Source organism: Wyeomyia smithii, chromosome 2, assembly GCF_029784165.1.
Source record: "Wyeomyia smithii strain HCP4-BCI-WySm-NY-G18 chromosome 2, ASM2978416v1, whole genome shotgun sequence".
In the NCBI taxonomy this organism is placed as follows: domain Eukaryota; kingdom Metazoa; phylum Arthropoda; class Insecta; order Diptera; family Culicidae; genus Wyeomyia; species Wyeomyia smithii.
The window spans coordinates 110915783-110933148 of record NC_073695.1 but is presented as its reverse complement, the minus strand read 5'-3'; the positions used below and the strand labels follow the sequence as shown (position 1 = coordinate 110933148).

The window sequence follows — 17366 nt, the reverse complement described above, 5'->3', positions numbered from 1 at the left end:
TTTTATGCGGATTCCGGAATTTACGCGGTTTTTTTACGCGGATTCCGGAATTTACGCGGTTTTTTTACTTACAAATGCAAATGATTTTGAACCAACCGAATTGAATTATTAAAACTCACTTCAAATTTAGCATAGGTATTCTAATATCGTTAGTAGTGATCCATACGCGATTTGCAACCAGCGATGCCAATAATGCGGTTTTTTAAATAAAATTTTTACCTTTACTAGTTGAATGTACGCAACAATACTAATCATAAATGTTCAAAATTAAGAATCATGATTTATATTTCTTTACTATCTTGTCTACATGTCGATAGTATATACTCGGGTGAATTCGTTAAGCTTGCAAGATTATTTTCAAAATGCAACAAATCGAGTTGAAAACTAAATAACAGTTTTGTTAGTATATGATGCTCTGTTTAACATGATAAGCTTTTTAAACCATTTGGCGACACTTTGTATCATATTATTTTTCAGATGGGTTAAGAATATGTGCAACCGAATATGTGGAACCTCTCCATTATCCATCTCAACAGCTAGGTGCACCTATATTCATCTTATTTCTCTCATTTGTCCAATTTACCGTCAAACTGCTACATATGTTTGAAAGTAAATCTATTTGCTTCTCGATTTTGTCAAATGGTTGAAAATTTTACGATGAAAATATGGTAAAATTTGACGATAAATTGATCAAAAAAGCGTGATGAGATGAATATAGGTACTGTGATGAATATAGGAGCGATTACCCTATTGATACTAAATTTCGGAGCCAGAATTTCCATTCTAGGTTTGCCGCTATTGTACATGAGATCCTGCTAACGTGATTTTCTATTGGCATCAGTTTCCTCCGATTTTGTTGCCAACTTATTGAACTGCCCATTTTCTACTGAGCAGTCAATCAAACATCGTAGAGTGCATATTCACATCCGATTCGGAAAATCGATTTCACATTCAGTAGGCCAAGAGTACAGCGTTTTCATAATCATTAATGGGTTCTAGTTCACGCCTCGGTTTGAGCAGATGTAAACTGGCAGTTCAAGCACGAATCATCAGAGCGTGGTTTTACTAACAAGCAGAGCGCTACTGGTGCTACTATCTTCAAACATGAATCATTCCGAAGAACTTACACGATAAATAGATATATAAACTGTTCTTATCATTATACCTTACCAGTTATCTTCTGCCGTGGTTCTCAGCTATACTACCAACGAAATGTACCGATCAATGTTGCTTCTTTTCGCGCTAGTGGCAGGTGCCGTAGAGTCTTCGCCTGTAGAATGGATTTACCAAAGTGATGTTGACCACTTTCCTGTGAGGCAGCAGAAAATCGTTCAACCTAAAGAACAACCACCACACAATCTAGGTGAAATTGAGAGTGAACTAGAGGTTGATCAGAAAGACTTTCATACGTACCCAAAGTACAAGTACGAATATGGCGTCAAAGACCCGCTGACTGGTGATCATAAAAGTCAGTGGGAGATGCGCGATGGAGATATCGTGAAAGGTGTGTTTTTGTGCTATAAGTGTATAAAAATGATAACGAAAGAATATTTAAAAAGACGAAACTGATTGTGATGTGATATATTTTCCACTAGGATCGTATACACTTGACGAACCTGATGGTTCCCAGCGGATCGTGGAATATCGAGCAGATGATCGTAATGGATTCGAGGCTGTTGTTAAAACCATCAAACGTCCCCACCTGAATACCCAGATTTTGCTGGATGCATCCGACAAGCAGACGCAATCGAATAGCAAGAGTGACAAACTGAGTAGCGTAGGCCGAAGTTATACCAAACTCACTAGATACGACTAATTCAGATCGCACGAACAGCTTCTGGAGCCCAGTGGATTTGTATGTGCGTGAAAATGTGCATTGTGATGGAATTGTGCCTTAACACTATCGTTAGCTAACGAATAAATGTTCATAACCTTCGAATATTGCTCTTATTTTGGTATTGAAAATCCTATAGCTGGGTTGCATTCACCTAGTGGTCGCACATCTTCTTGCCTTTCTCCTAGATAATTAATTAAAATGAAAATCTGCGTTCAAAATGGGGTTTGTATATATTTACCATTCTACTTGGACAGGAACAAAGGTATTTCTACTATCTTTGACACGGTCAGAGCCGGATTAATGATTATGGGGACCTGGGAGTCAAGTACCATGTGGGGTCTTTTTCGAGCAGTCAAATTCAAATTTCAATAAACGAATATGTCATACAAAAATATGAGTTAAAGGAAAGTTATAGAAAGAATGTGTTATTTCATTTATATTTCAGCTATTTTTTGATTTGATTTTGATTTGATTTTGATTTGATTTTGGGAAGCAAACATTTGTGAGGACCCCCAAAGTGTGGACCACCCCCCGTATTCGGCTATGGAAACAGTCAGCATTTTTGCATAGCATATATTGAATAGAACAGCAATTTAATAATCACCTAAATAGAATTTTAACTGTACAAGCAACAGTTGAATAATTAACACACGAAAGATTGAAATTCAGATGTTATCTTTATTAAAACTTTTTGGAAGGGGTAGCATCAGAAATCGGATGCACGATGTGGAGTTGTTTATTTGTTATGTGCTCGAAAAACAAAAACAATCTAGCGTGCTTGATGAGGGTACCCAAGTGCAGTGTAGCACATCATTTTATGGTACTGGAACAACACACAAAGATTATCTTGCTTGTGTTTTTGCTTGATATATTCACTTAATGTGTTCAAGTGTGATATTACTAGCTAATTGATTCAGATTTCCAACAAGTAATTTGGGATTTTTTATGAGTCGTCTTCAAATAGCAATTTAAAAGTGTAAATTTTTTACAAATAATTTTAAACTTGATAAAGTACGTCATCTGAAGATGTTTAATTATTTGTCGTAAAACTTACAACTCAATGCGTAGGAATATATTTTATAACCGCAGCTCGCTATTTTACACGGTGTAAACCAAACTCAATTTAAGGAGATGAAGCATGTTATTGAATGTTCGCTGACTTAAGTACCCCTATTATATTTAATGGATTAACCCCACTGCCGCGCACAGTCTCGCTCTAATAGAAGGGATGCAAAATTCGGCTTCAAAGCCGTGTCCGTGAACGTTTGATTTAAACAAAATAGCCGCCTTTTCAACGATAGGAAGGTAGCTTCTACCTATCTGTTTCGTAGACTCATCCAATACTGGAATGTTCCGCAAGGTCTAGTAATTGAACAACTCTTTTGGTCCATTATAGCAACCGATACGGTACCGAGAGCGAACATCTTCGAACAGGACGTGCAGCCTCTTCAGCCGAACGCATTTAAATTGGTTAAATGATAGAAAGGAAGCCCGCACACGACCCGCTGCGGTTAGTTCGGTCAGCTTGACATCGTATGTTCTGAGCAACTCGGTCCAACTCTGGTACGGCCTTCAAGAATGCAGCCTTGCGTCTGGCAGGTATGGCAGCAGCCAGGCGGCCGTTCTCCCATTAAAAGGTAGTGAATCAATTTTCCTTTCATTGAAGCTAAAATCCCTCTCCGCCACGCTAGTGAATGTGACCTCCGGCCGCTAAAGGAACTCCGTTGCTCATCTCCTCAGCCCCATGTGTGTATGTGTGCATGCTAGAACTGATAGGTATCTCATATTTTAACAAACGAGACTTTACATGGCGTGCTAGTTAGTGCAGTACGATTACAAATAAAGGTGGCGTCATTGGGATGACAAACGGGGGTGCTTCTGGATAATTTGTTGTAATCGTTAATCATAAACTGTTATTATTCAATTGCAATTGAACATTACAATCGATCATCGAGACATTAATATGAATACGGCTGTGAGTAAAGGTGAAAAAATAATTGAAAGCAAATTAAACAACATAAAACTTGAAAACACAAAAATATATCTAGCATGAGCAACGTCGTGCTCGAGCTATAATAATAACACTCATAAAGAGCCATAAAATAGAGATTCGCTGAATAAACCACGATAAATTGCGGGATTTAGGTTTGAAAAGAAATAGAAACCAATTCACATTTGAAAACTCAAAAAGAAGCAAGAAATTCTTAAGCAGTTGCAATGCAGCCTTGTTTTAGGTCGCCATCTTGAACTTCATCATAGCTTTCTGATTATGTTCGCAACAACTGATTTTTAATCTATTGGAATACTAGAAACAAATATGATAAGCACTAAAGTTACCACCAACACACAAAAACCACACCAAAAACGAATAAATAGATGAATATTCTGTATCGGTGCTTCCTGTTTTGCAAGCAACCTCCCCTTACCGACGTCACCGATAGCCAATACAAGTCTGAAAGCGAACTAGCAAGAATCTGCCGCCCGCACTCTTGTAGGATCTGCACCCTGTTGCGGCATCTCGGTACTCGTGGCACTCGGCACCCATCGAGGTCACCCTGTGCGCCCCCTCATGTTTCCCGCCGCAACTGAAGCTGCACCCTAATCCTAATTTCTGTCTCGATCACCAAGTCATGTTTCAACATCTATCGTTTGGTAATTCCGCACCAGACATCGGCATCGGATGCCACCGTTGTTGCAGGCTGTCTTGTCAGCCGATCCATCTATTGGATTCTATCAGAGCTCCAGCCCAGTTCTTTACTAGTGCCCCGGAGAGAAAGAACCCCGAACAGCTTTCGAAGAGTGCGCCAATTCAGTTTTGCGGATCACTATCGGAATATCGGAGTTCAGCATGAAATTCGTCTTCTCGAGAAAACCCCCAGATGCCGTTTGGTTATCAACGTAGTCGAAGCAGATTAAAGTGAAATTCAAAAACAATTTGTGTGTGAAGTGCAGTGCATTAGACATGGTATCGCTGCTGTTAATAATTTAAATTTCTAACAGCCTCAAATCTGACTATATCGTCGTTTTCAAAGGCCTAGTTTCTCAAACCGTGCCAAGTTTCTAGTTTGCTTCAAATTATATACCGATTTGCCGCATTCAAGGTAAGCATACCCCGTTAGAATTTTATCCTCCAAAGGTGATGATTTATGCTACGTACCCAAGCCCGCGTCATGCACCGACGATGTACATCATTAGTTGATTATAAACTCGCCTTGATTTATGAACAGTTTCAAAAGCATCTAATTTAAAGCGATGATCGATCAACAATTTTCACCCGGTTGAATCCCTTTGTTCATTGTCCGTCTGGGCTGGAGAGCGAGTGTATCCGTAATGGTGGCTGAGGAGTGCAATTTACGCGAATTCTGAATAACAGTGTTTACGATCAAAATGTAAACGTAAACCAATAGCCAGCCGACCGCTTGCCGAATCATAATTAGCGTTTAGAAGAGTTTCATTTCATTGCAAAAAAATGAGCTATCCGTGCAGATATTATTATTTTATTTTCAACTGAATGCTACCGTGCGCTTTGAAGAGAATTAGGTGTTCTTGCAGTGTAATAACGATGTTTTTATACTCTTACGAAACCCGGTTCCAATTCTTGTTGAATTATAAGTAACTCACTTTCCGTTATTAAAACGTTAACGTTTTAATATCGAAGTGGAAGCACGAATTAAAATCCGACTGCTCCCATACTATGTTCAAATTGTTATACAGTGTAACCATAATTTATATTGGCATCTGAGTACACTAGCTCCAACTTTTACAAGTCTCACTAAAAACTACAGGCTGAATCACGTAAACAAGCAACGAATCAAAGGGTTATCACCAACATGAGGGTCATATTAAACTTCATGACGGTTTACTTTATCCGCCGGACAGCACTCTCTCTCCCTCCTTCTCAGATACTGGCTAACGATTCTCTTTGTCCGCAGAAATTCTCTGCAGTAGAATAAAGTGAAACGTTCGGTCGCTTGAATGCATCGAAGCCTAAACGAAGAGAACAAATATCAGTGTTTGTATGTCATCTCTTGCCGACGGCGGCATGCCAATTGATTTGACTAATTTGTTGCAATTTGCGCAGTGAGCTTGCGAAAATAATCTATTAACTGTGTTGCTTTAAAACATGAAATTATTACCTTAGTGTTTCTCTGATCATTTACGAATTCGTTTGTTTTGTGGAATTATGTTTATGAAACGCTAAAGCATTTTATTTACTCTATCTGAGGGATGGCTCAGAGGTTGAGAATTTTAAAGCAAATCACTGCATATTTTTTCCTAATTTTACTCCTTTTTCATCAGTCTTCCTTATGCAATTAATAGATTTGTCAATGCATTAAACCAGGACTGTCCAACCTTTTTGCTGCGCGGGCCAGATTTTTATTTGTTATTTGTTATTTGTTATTTATTGTTAAATCATCTGACACATTGGTGGTCTTAATGATAATATATATTACTAACTAAATGCTAATTAATATTAACAAACGATAAGAAACACTTTAAAAACAATTGAAACACGCTTCAAAAACAATTAAACCTGTCGTCTACGAAGAATTTGTTTGAATGTGGTTACTGAGATGTTAAAATCGAATGAATCTGCTACGACGTTGAAGCTAGCTGACATGAAACGAACGGGGTCGTGTTGCCCATATGATGCAGTGCGATGCGGTAGCGATAGAAAGTTTCTCCGCCTTAAAGACCTTTCCGGAGCATACAAATTTAACTGCTGCAGAATTTTCGGGGCGTCGATTTCACCGGTTAAAATTTTGAAGACAAACACAGCCTGTGTATCGAAACGTCTTTGCTGCAGTGTTTCCATGCCCAAAAGCTGGCAGCGATCCGAGTACGCCGGTAGCTGCTGCGGGTCTCGCCACGGAAGAAAACGTAAAGCGTACCGTACAAATTTCCTTTGCACGGATTCAATTCTTGCAATCCAGTTTGCGTTGAATGGACACCACACTACGGAGTTTGTTTCAAGGACAGATCGCACCAGAGAGTAGAATAATGATCGGAGGCACAGTGGATCATGAAAATCCGAGGCTACCTTGAAAATAAAACCGAGTTGTCGGTTCGCCTTTGCTATGATCTCATTATAGTGTGGCCTGAAGGACAGGGCTGAATCCAACGTAACACCCAAATCTCGGACCTGGTTAACCCTTGTCAGAGTTTGACCAAGCATAGTATAGCTGAACATTTCCGGAACATTTTTCCTATGGAACGAAATCACACAGCATTTCAGGATACTAACTGTCAACAGGTTAATGGAGCACCACTTTAAAAAAACGTCGACTAGTCGCTGAAGTTCGAGACAGTCTGAAGTATTTCTTATTGTCTTGAACAACTTTACATCGTCTGCAAAAAACATTCGGCAATTTTCTGGCAACACTAACGATACATCGTTTATGTACAAGGCAAAGAGCAGTGGTCCTAAATTACTGCCCTGCGGAACGCCTGATACATTTGAAAAATGAGCAGAATGTTGCGATCCAATCTTCACGTAGAGTGTACGATTTACCAAATAGGACCTCAGCCATTGTACCAGAGCGGGGGCCATTCCAAGTTTCTCCATCTTAGCGAGCAGGATACCATGGTCGACGCAGTCAAATGCAGCTTTCAAATCAGTATAAACCGCATCAATTTGGGCTCCTTCGGTCATATTCTGCAGGCACGTTGCAGTGAATTGAACGAGGTTAGTAGCGGTAGAGCGTTTTGGATAAAAACCATGCTGATCGATCGAGATATAGTGTTTACAACTAGCGAAAAGTGCATCATAAAAAACGATTTCAAAAACTTTTGAACAAGCGCAAAGAGAGGTTATGCCTCTGTAATTCTGCACGTTGCGTTTGTCACCTTTTTTGTGCACCGGAAACATGGTCGATATTTTCCAACTGGTTTGTGTAATATATGTAAATATCATGCTGGTTAGCTTTGTTTTTGTTATAGAAGCAGTCCGTTTTAAATTTAATAACCAAGGGTGATATCAGTTGAAGCTTACCATAATAAAAGTAAGCTTACAGTCCACAGTTATAACAAATGAGGACAACAAACAATGACTTCTTGAAATTTTTTCTTTGGGAAAACAGGATTTATATTTATTGTTGTCAGGGTTTAAAATAACATGAGTTTGGAGAGTTGATCAGAAACTTAAAACTTTTGATTTTTTTCCGAACATGTGCTATATTGATATCTTAATTTGATACCGAAATCCGCAATGATTCTAAATTCTCGTCTGATAAAGATGAACGACGACTATTTTTTACTGCCTTTATTCTTTTGAAATCGTTCTTCATTTTTGAAATGTCGAAACGGATTAATAGTATCAAAACACTAAAAATAGGATGGCATTACTCGTGTAATTCAATATTATGCAAAGATATTTTTTATCACAACAAATTCCAAACCGAATACATCAACACATGGGCCAGATGTGAAACTTTTTTTTTTTAATATTTTAGCTTTGTAAAAAAAAATACGTTTTGCGAGATCGAACATTTTGTAATTTTTTTACCTTCATATATAAAGCAAGAATAAATAACAGGGGATACTCTTGTCAGAGCAGTAATTTTTTATCCAAAGCAACATTTCTTCCAAGCGCAACATTTTTCTAAAGAATCATACTTTGTTCGTCCAGCTGATCAACTGTACAGCGTTTACCGCAGAGATCCGGGTGTAAAATGACGTATGGTAACCGCAAGTCAGTCTCATCTGTAAAAAATGTTAAATTGAGAAAACAGCTTCGAAAGATATTTCATTCACGCTCAGTTATAACTTATTTAAAATGAATTATTTTGACAACATTCATGCTAAAATATAGTTTGCATACTAGCCTGCACTAATTACGTTGTAAAAACCACTGGAATCATTGATTTTATTATAAAAACCTTGAGTGTGACTGACTTGCCGTTACATTCTACACCGAAGAGAAAGTAACCGCAAGTCAGTCACATTGCCATGTTGAAACTATAGTGCGTGTTGACGAATGTTATTCGTTGCCGTGGAAAACTGTCAATCCTTCGCTGTTAGGAAGTGTATGTCCATGAGAACCATTTAAAACATATCAACGTTGGAAAATCTCATGATGTACGGAACCGATGAAGCTTATCCGGTGAGGACTCGGATAAAGAAACTGAAGCCTGGTTTGCAGTTGGTTCATCCGACAACAAATGTGATACAAATCCATATGAGGTTCGAGCATCACCTTTGGAGATTTCTTGGAACGATTCCCTGGATTCTGATGGAAGTTTTTTCGATAGTCAAGATCTCCCGGATAGATCTACGAAGAAGTGAACCAAAAAAAAAAATTGATTTGAATTCGTATTAGCAGAAAATTCATCACCAATTCAAACTAAAAAATAATCCCAATTGATAATTGTTACTAGATAACTTATTTTCATCTAAACGGTCATATCGAACTTCTCTTCTTCACTCCCCATCCATTTTACTGTTGTATTATGCATGTTTTTTTGTAAAACGGGAATGACTTTCGGTTATTTTTCTTCTGGGACTGACTTGCGGTTACTTTGCATAATGGGACATTTCGACTTGGTATTGATTTCCACTTTTGTTGAACAAACCACTATTTTTTATCGGTACATCTGAAAATATACTCAAAGCTAGGCCAAAATCCGATGCTAACTCAAAATTGACAAAATTACAGATGGGACTGACTTGCGGTTACCGGCAGTATACAACAATACAACAATATCGCACGCTAGCCTGGGGGGCTAATGCGGTCTCGATCAACTAGATTAGTTGAGAGAATTCGTTATCGATATGCTTTTAGGCACATTTTAAATATTGTAGGAAAAGTACAACGATACACCGTGCCCCAGTACTGAGTCGAGAGAAATTCCAGTTTGAAAAGATCCTCTACCTAAGTGGGAATCAAACCCGATATCACAACCGTGTGGGAGAGCTAGCCGACCGACATCGCTAACCACAGAACCACGGGGACCATGTATAACTATGGCAATCTTTAATTGGTAATTGGTTTTGCAGTGAGTACCATCAGTACCCATCCAAGATCGAGAGGCTGATTTAGGAAACGTGTTGTCTGGAGCACAATCACGCGGCTCAGTAGTGTGGCCCCAGTAAGACAACTAAGCTCAACAATCACACTACGAACGAGCAAGAAAATATCCTATGGCGTAGCTGAAGCACCGCTAAACTTTGTAAGCGAAGACAGGGTATTACTCGAACAGCCATAATACCGCGAATTTGGCATCGTGACGGTTCAGGAGATCTGTTGCAGATGACGAAAGTGTGGAAAGTCCGTGGCAGCAAGATTTTGCCGGCAAAAATCTGCCGGACATCCAATTCGTGAGCGACAGCAGTCGAAACGGGCTTTAGCACGAGGCAAGGGTTACGAATGAAGAGCTCATCGATATATTTTAAGATGCGCAAAGCACCAGGGCTGGATGGAATCCCGAACCTGGCCATCTAGGCGGTCATAAAAGTGCCCCCGGGCTGTTCCGGGTACCGATGCAGAAGTGCCTGGATGACTGCCACCTCCCGGGGAGGGGGAAGCGACAGAAACTGGTATTATTGCCGAAGGCTGGGAAACCGTCTGGAGGCCCATCGATATATAAACTCATCTGTCTGCTAAACACTGCCGGCAAGGTGCTTGAGAGGATTATTCTCAACAGACTGGGGAAGTGCACAAAGGATATAAACGGCCTGTCAAGTTACTAGTTCTGCTTCCGGAAAGAATGCTATTCTCCCCGTTATCAAGACGGCGATGTCCAGCGCAAAAGAAGAGGCATTTGCTGTTGCATAATCATCACGCTTGACGTGAAAAATGCGTTCAATAGCGCCAGTTGGAACTTCATAGCGCTCGCGCTCAGGAGCATCCATGTTCCGGTGTCGTACATGATTTTGGAATAGTACTCCCGGAATCGACTGCTGGTTTACAACACGGAGGAGAGTAAGAAGTGCGTCCCAATCACCACAGGAGTATCGCATTTCATCCTGGGCCCGGTATTGTGGAATGTCATGTACGACGGAGTGCTGAAACTGGAGTTCTCTACGGCGAGTCGATCGGAGAGATCAAGTTGACGGCCGCGCACTGCATACGCAAGGTTAGTGCACCAGAAGATCGTGAGTCATGGTTGCGAATAACCGTGAATCACAGTAATAGGCGCTGGACAGAGTCGGGGACTTCATCATTACCTCAAAGCGATATTTGGAATTCTTGAGGGTTATGGTTGACGAAAAGCTTACGTTCAAGGACCACGTCTACTATGTCTGTAACAGGGCCTCAACGGCACTATCTCGAATGATGCCGAATAGCTCAGTGGTGTACGGTAGCAAGCGAAGACTTCTTGCCAATGAATCCATACTTATTAGGGTGGGGAATCGTTATATGGAAAAAACGGAACTTGATAGCAGAAAGCCAGAACCAAGTTTTTTTTGTTCTGTTTGGGGCCCCAAACAATCCTGAATTTATTGCAAGTCGATTGGTTTTGTCTCCGCTTGGCACATTGCATTTTAAATTTATATGGAGATTTGTATGGCAAAACCAACTTTTTTGCATTTTCCATTCTAAAGAGCTCAAAATGGCTCAAACCATAGGTTTCAAACGGTAGGTTTTTTGATACCTAACAACTTGGCCGAAGACACTAAAGAGCTAGGGTGAGCCAAAAAAATACTAGAGCTGTTCAAAGTTGAGTATGTCGAAATTTATGTTGTAAACCATTTTTTCTGCTAACACTGTCAGCTTTCCATCAGTAGTTACCTCTGAAACACGTTGTAGATTCTATCTACGCCTAGAATATTGACCTAAATTAGTTTACTTGATCCCGATGAGTGTATAAACTCTTTACGACAGGTTACTTTTGATGGGAATCCTACTGACGCCGGTACATTGGTAATGTTGGCAGAAAAGAAGATTTTCTGCATTTGAATCGACATACTCAACTTTGAACAGCTATAGCTCTTCTTAGGAATATCCTAGCTCTTTTGTGTCTTCTACAAAGTTGTTAAGCATCTGAAATACTATACTTTAACATAATGTAATGCATTATTAGAGCATTATTGAGCTCTCTAGAAAGGTAAATGCAAAAAAGTAGGTTTTCCCATATAAATTTTCATACAAATTTGAAATGCAATGGCCAAGCGGAGACAAGACCAATCGACTTCTGGTAAGTTTAGGGTTGTTTGGGACCCCAAAAGGAACCAAAAAACTTGGTTCTGGAAAATCGATCATTTTTCCCCACCCTAATACTTATGTATGGTGGGCCAGTGTGATCCGAAGCGCTAAGTATTAATAATTATCGTGGTAAACTGGAAAGTATCATGTGTCTGAGGGTAGCCAGTACGTATCGCACAGCGTCATACGGCGCAATCTACGCCATGTCCGGCGTGATGCCTATCAGCACCGCTTTTAAGAAGGATGTTGAGTGCTTCGATCAACGTGACACAAGGGGTATACGAACATCGATCGTATCAGATGGCAGCGGAAATGATCCAATTTCGCAAAGGATAGATGGATGCACCGACTTATTCCAGTGTTATTTGGTTGGGTTAGGAGGTGCCATGGAGACGTGAACTTGCACCTGATCCAGATCCTGTCAAGCCATGGTTGCTTCAGGCAGTATCAACGCCAGTTCGGGCAGGCTGGGACCCCTATGTGTCCATAATGCGTGGATGTGGAGAGACGTTTTGTGCATGCGAGAAGCGGCACGATGGCAGAGATCGAGTCAGACACTACTCCGGGTAGCTTAGTCCGAAGTGCGGTTTGTGCAGCCACCTCTCAGATAGTCCTGGTGCTACACCGTGTGGCGTGTCAACACCGGAGGTAGCTAACTGAAAAGTTTCATGTTGTTGGCTATGAGGTAAAGGAGGATGGTGCATGAAGCACGCAAAGCCACTCCGCGACGTGGTACCCCCAGAAGATACTGGAGGGATTTCAATAGGTTCGATTAAACTTAACCTTACTCCCTGAGCCTTCTTCTCAGGTGTTGTAACCTTTAGAAAAGTTACAACCCAAATTTCAAAGTTTTGGTTGGAGATTTGCTGAAAATAGATCTAAGGAGAGATCAACTCTGCGGTTAAAAATAATTATTCACGCAAATAACAATGCAGCATACCAGATTTGGTACGACGCAGCAGGGTGTAATTGGTTGCCACGCCAGATTTGAAAAAAAGTGTAAGTCACAATATAGGCAGCGTAGCAAAAAACCCGATGTGCTACCAATTGGAGACCTATTACATCTCCGTTCGTCAAACAGGATTTAGGTAGGGTTGAATCTGGTATGCGTAGAGAGGTGTGAGAGGACTCCGCTGTTTGAACGGAAATGCCCTCAGTCAAGACGCACAGCAATCAACTATAAGTTCGAGAGGGAAGCATGCATCGAGGAGTGACGACGTGCTGTCTTACGATTAATCCGGCTGCGAATCGGGAGACTAACGCCAGCTGACATGCGTTCTGAAGCGTATATAAAAGGCACTGTTGAACCACCATGCAGGATTAGTTCCTGGGACAAGCTACCACTATAGGCAGTGATTGCCTTTCGCGCGATACTAAAAGTACGGTAGTTGTCAGCATTTTATAAGTGACGCCGTTGTTATCTGGTGCCGATCGGTATTCCAACCCGGTTCACCCCATGCCAAGACGAGTCCGAAGGTGTTATGTGTGACTGTCAGACGTGAACGACCAAACTACCCTCGTCCCCAGTGCGCGAGTGTCCCAGTGGCTTCAGCCGTTCGTAAACATACAGTTAATGAAGTATCAGGCCACAGTAAAACGGCCCCGATCAGACCACGCGACTTCTACAATTCCGCGGTGGACAGTGCGCGAGTCCTCTGTTCCTGGCCGTTCGTCACCATACGGCTTAGTAACAAGTGCCGGGTCATATGAGACCGGCCCCGGTTGAAACCCCACTTCGAAGCCTGACGGTCGTTTACCTACGGTTTTGGGGCGAAATTCTCGAGCCAAGTGTGGCCTAGTACGTTCCAGCGACAGCTACACCACCGGTGAATATCGACCAGCAGCAGAGGCCGGCGTGATTCTACAGAAAGCGGTGCGAGCAGAAAATTCGACGGTGGCAGCTTAAGGCGACGGTGTTATCGGACAGCAGTGAGTCATAGAAATTTACGAATCCATTTTAATAAATTAAGCCAGAGGGCCATGATCTAACTTGTGTAAGTGTACAAAATTTGCCTTTTTTTGGATAAATTACCTTATTGAGGTTATTTGCGTGAGCCGGGAATTTGGTTTTCAGGTAGTGACGGATCTAAAGCTACATTGGAAGGTAAGTCTCCTTGAGCGCATTTTGCAGACCCTGTAGAAGAGAGTGACGCTGGGAAATCAAATAGTAACATCTGTAAGCAGGTTTCCCCTCCACCTTGCCTAAAAAACACACAGGCTATAATGACAACGGCTAACGATGCATCACATCCGTAGCCTCCTGAGACCTGGTGATTGGAAGCTCCCCAGCAAAGATATCTTAAGGCCACCTGGAGATCATCTGACTACCAAAAAATATATCAAATTAACCATGTTCTCAACGATGGCTGGTTTTTCTCAAACATCACAAACATACATTTCCTTCGGGGTTCGGATATCGACTCTAACCACAACCTAGTAGCAGTATATGTGCGCTCAAAATCATCCACGGTTTCATACACGACAAAGTCGTTCTCCTCTGTCAAACATCCGGACCACTCGAAAACTGCCGAGAACTCTGTGCACTAACCCAACATTCTCGTTTGGCCATCGAAGAGGCCGCAACCGCGGTACAAAATGAGGTAACCTTGAGCCAACAAAAGTTTGACTGGGAATGTCGGCAAGCGATGAAGAGACAAAAATAGGGATTGGAAAAGTTATCTGAGTATCGCCACAAGGGAAACGCGGCTAGACGAGCTCGAAATGAGTTGACCACGATCCTGAGGAGAAAGAGGATAGTGTTCGTGAAGAACTGGAGCAACTGTTTCGGTCTTGGAAGGTGAACCAATCCCCTAGAGGCTACACACCGTGGCCAGATATCTGGAAGGACGTGAAGAAGAACCTTATCACAAGCGAACTGGTGTTGGTCGACAGATGGAAATAGTTAATTGATAAGTACCTCAATAGCGGTGCAACGGAAGAAGATGGAAAAGAAATTAATCTTTCAGTGCATATCCCAGTTCCCGATGTCCTAGAGATCAAACGAGAAATTGGGTCACTAAAGAACCATAGAGTTGCAGGAGAGGACGCACTCAGTGTTCAGAGCTCTATAATTATCTAAAAATCTCTCTTTAAAGAGGCACTAGCCTCGGTACTCCAGTGACAACTGAAGAAATTAATAGAAACACTTGAATACCCCATCTAGAAAAAAGCGATTAATTATAATTCAGTAACATTCGTGGCTTAACTTTGATAAACGCCACCAACCATATCCTGCCCTGCCGTTTATCTTTTTTAGCAGGGCAGTATTAAGCGGGCTTCACGCAAGCACGTGCTACTACTGATCTAATGTTCACTCTTCAGCAAATCCTTCAGAAATGTCGGGAGCTCACCTATCACGACCTCGTAGATTTCAATGCAGCGTATGACACAGTCGATCGAGACCAGCTATAGCAAATACTGCATGTTGTTCAAGCGAGTATCGAAACGAGAGCCACGATCTCCAGAAAAGGTGGTCTAGCTGGTCAAAGGCTTCTCAGGCCACTTCAACATTGCGAGAAACTTTGCGACGGCGGAGATAATCTACGCCAAACTAGCAGTGATGACTAGGAGAGTTGAACTGGAAATCAATTCGTCGAAAATCTAGTATAACAAAGGGCGAGGCTCAAGAGAAACCACCACTCGTCTCCCAGGGGACAGTGAACTCGATGTGCTAGATGAGTTCGTATACTTGGGATCCCGGTTTACTGCCAACAACAACACAAGTAAGGAGATCCAACGACGCATTCCAACTGGAAATCGGGTCTAGTTTCCCCTTCCAGGAACACTAAACTGACTGATGTACAAGACCCCAATTAGATCAGTATTTCTCTAAGGAAAACCTATCTATTGAAACCGTGACGCTACTCACGACGCATATACGCGCTCGAACCTAGAGTGTTGCGGACAATACTTGGTGGAGTAAAAATCTAAAGCGCAGAGTGGCGCATACGTACGAACCACGTGCTGCAAGCACTACTTGGAGAAATTTTAATTTTGAACCTGATGATGATCGGGATGCAGCGATAGGCTGGACATGTCGAGTGAATGCCTCGCCGAGATCAAAAACAGTGGCGTTCAATGTGGCGCATTTTTTGGCCAGTTTGAACCTGCGGACCTGTGAGTGTCGAAACGCCTAATGAATTACCAAGAACCGAGTGGAGTGGAGGAAAATTTTTGATACGGAAAAAGACGCCATGGTTCTAGGTTGCTAAACTAAATAAATAAAATTAATAAGTTTGTATTTGTTAAAACTGTTTTTAATGACAAATCTCAATAAGAACCTAATATATTCTACATATCTGTAGATTACATGCAAAAAATATTAAATCAATCAGGCCAACTGTTCTATATTTACAGCAAAGATGAGGGGCGAAATCAGCCATAATCACACATAGCATGATAATTTTTTCATTTCGGAACCTGCGGAAGAAGAAAAACTGGATAACCAGTACTATCCACTACTCTTAAATTACAATTTCAATGTTGGTGCACTCTTTCAGTTTCCTTTGTCAACTTTACAAATCTTTGAATTCTACAGAATCCATGGCTATGGGAATCTTTATTAGTGTCTCCTGATAACCGCACAATGCGCAACTCCCATCCGAAAAACCAGAAATAAAATAATCAAAATAATAATAAATTCAATTCTGTGTAATTTCCGGTTAACAAAAACATCAAACAAGAGCATGAAATTTTAAAATACAGGTATTTACCAGTTATAACCTTTGAGCAATCATCAAATGCTGCCCACATAGAAGAGAAACTGCAAAAAAAATATTAAGTGCCTGATACCACTTAGACGCCTCTTTAACATTTTCCACCCGAACTGCTACAAAATTGTATCCACTAGCCACTAGTTTTATGGAGTGAAAAACGATCAACGTACTCGAACAGTGTGAAATGAGAAATTGCTTCGTCGTCGCTGTTGTGCTGTTTTGTTCCATCAAAGGATAGTTTGTGTTAGTGTAAACTAGTTTTTTAGATAGTGATTAATCAGACAAACTTTTTACACCTTTGTTGCTATTATGTCGACGAAAGGAACACAATAACGCTGACTTTAATCATTAATAAATCATAACTTTAAAGTCAAGAAGACAGCCACTAAATAGTGGTGGAGCATATGAAGCGGTGGACGGAAACATTAGCAACAGAGTGTTAAATTGAAAATGATGATTGATGAGTATGAATGCCGCAGTTCATGTTTTGAAAGTGAAAAATTTGACGATCTTGTTTATTTGAAGATCTAAAAACTGTACAGGTTGCAAATACCTTAAAGGTCAAATGAAAATGATCTCTAATCATTCTTGTACTTTTATTGCAAAAGTAGTAGGGGATTATTGGATTAAGAGGGTTCTCGGTTTTATCCCATACTAAAGTAATAGTTTT

The 17366-nt window shown here is 40.9% G+C and overlaps 2 protein-coding genes across 2 annotated transcripts in view; both read left to right on the top strand.

Moving 5' to 3' along the window:
* The first annotated feature begins 1021 nt into the window (after nt 1–1021).
* LOC129719819 (cuticle protein 8-like) lies at nt 1022–1816 on the top strand. The gene is made up of 2 exons (XM_055671229.1): nt 1022–1504; nt 1596–1816. Exons 1-2 carry the CDS (start codon nt 1213–1215, stop codon nt 1814–1816), a joined length of 513 nt encoding a protein of 170 aa, XP_055527204.1. The 5' UTR covers nt 1022–1212.
* A 2703-nt stretch (nt 1817–4519) lies between these two features.
* Nucleotides 4520–17366, top strand: part of LOC129721123 (cuticle protein 7) — a 44799-nt gene continuing 31952 nt past the window's right edge. Inside the window, exon 1 of the mRNA XM_055673302.1 lies at nt 4520–4938. The gene's annotated coding sequence lies outside the window, so the exon portion shown is untranslated. The remainder of the gene's footprint in view (nt 4939–17366) is intronic.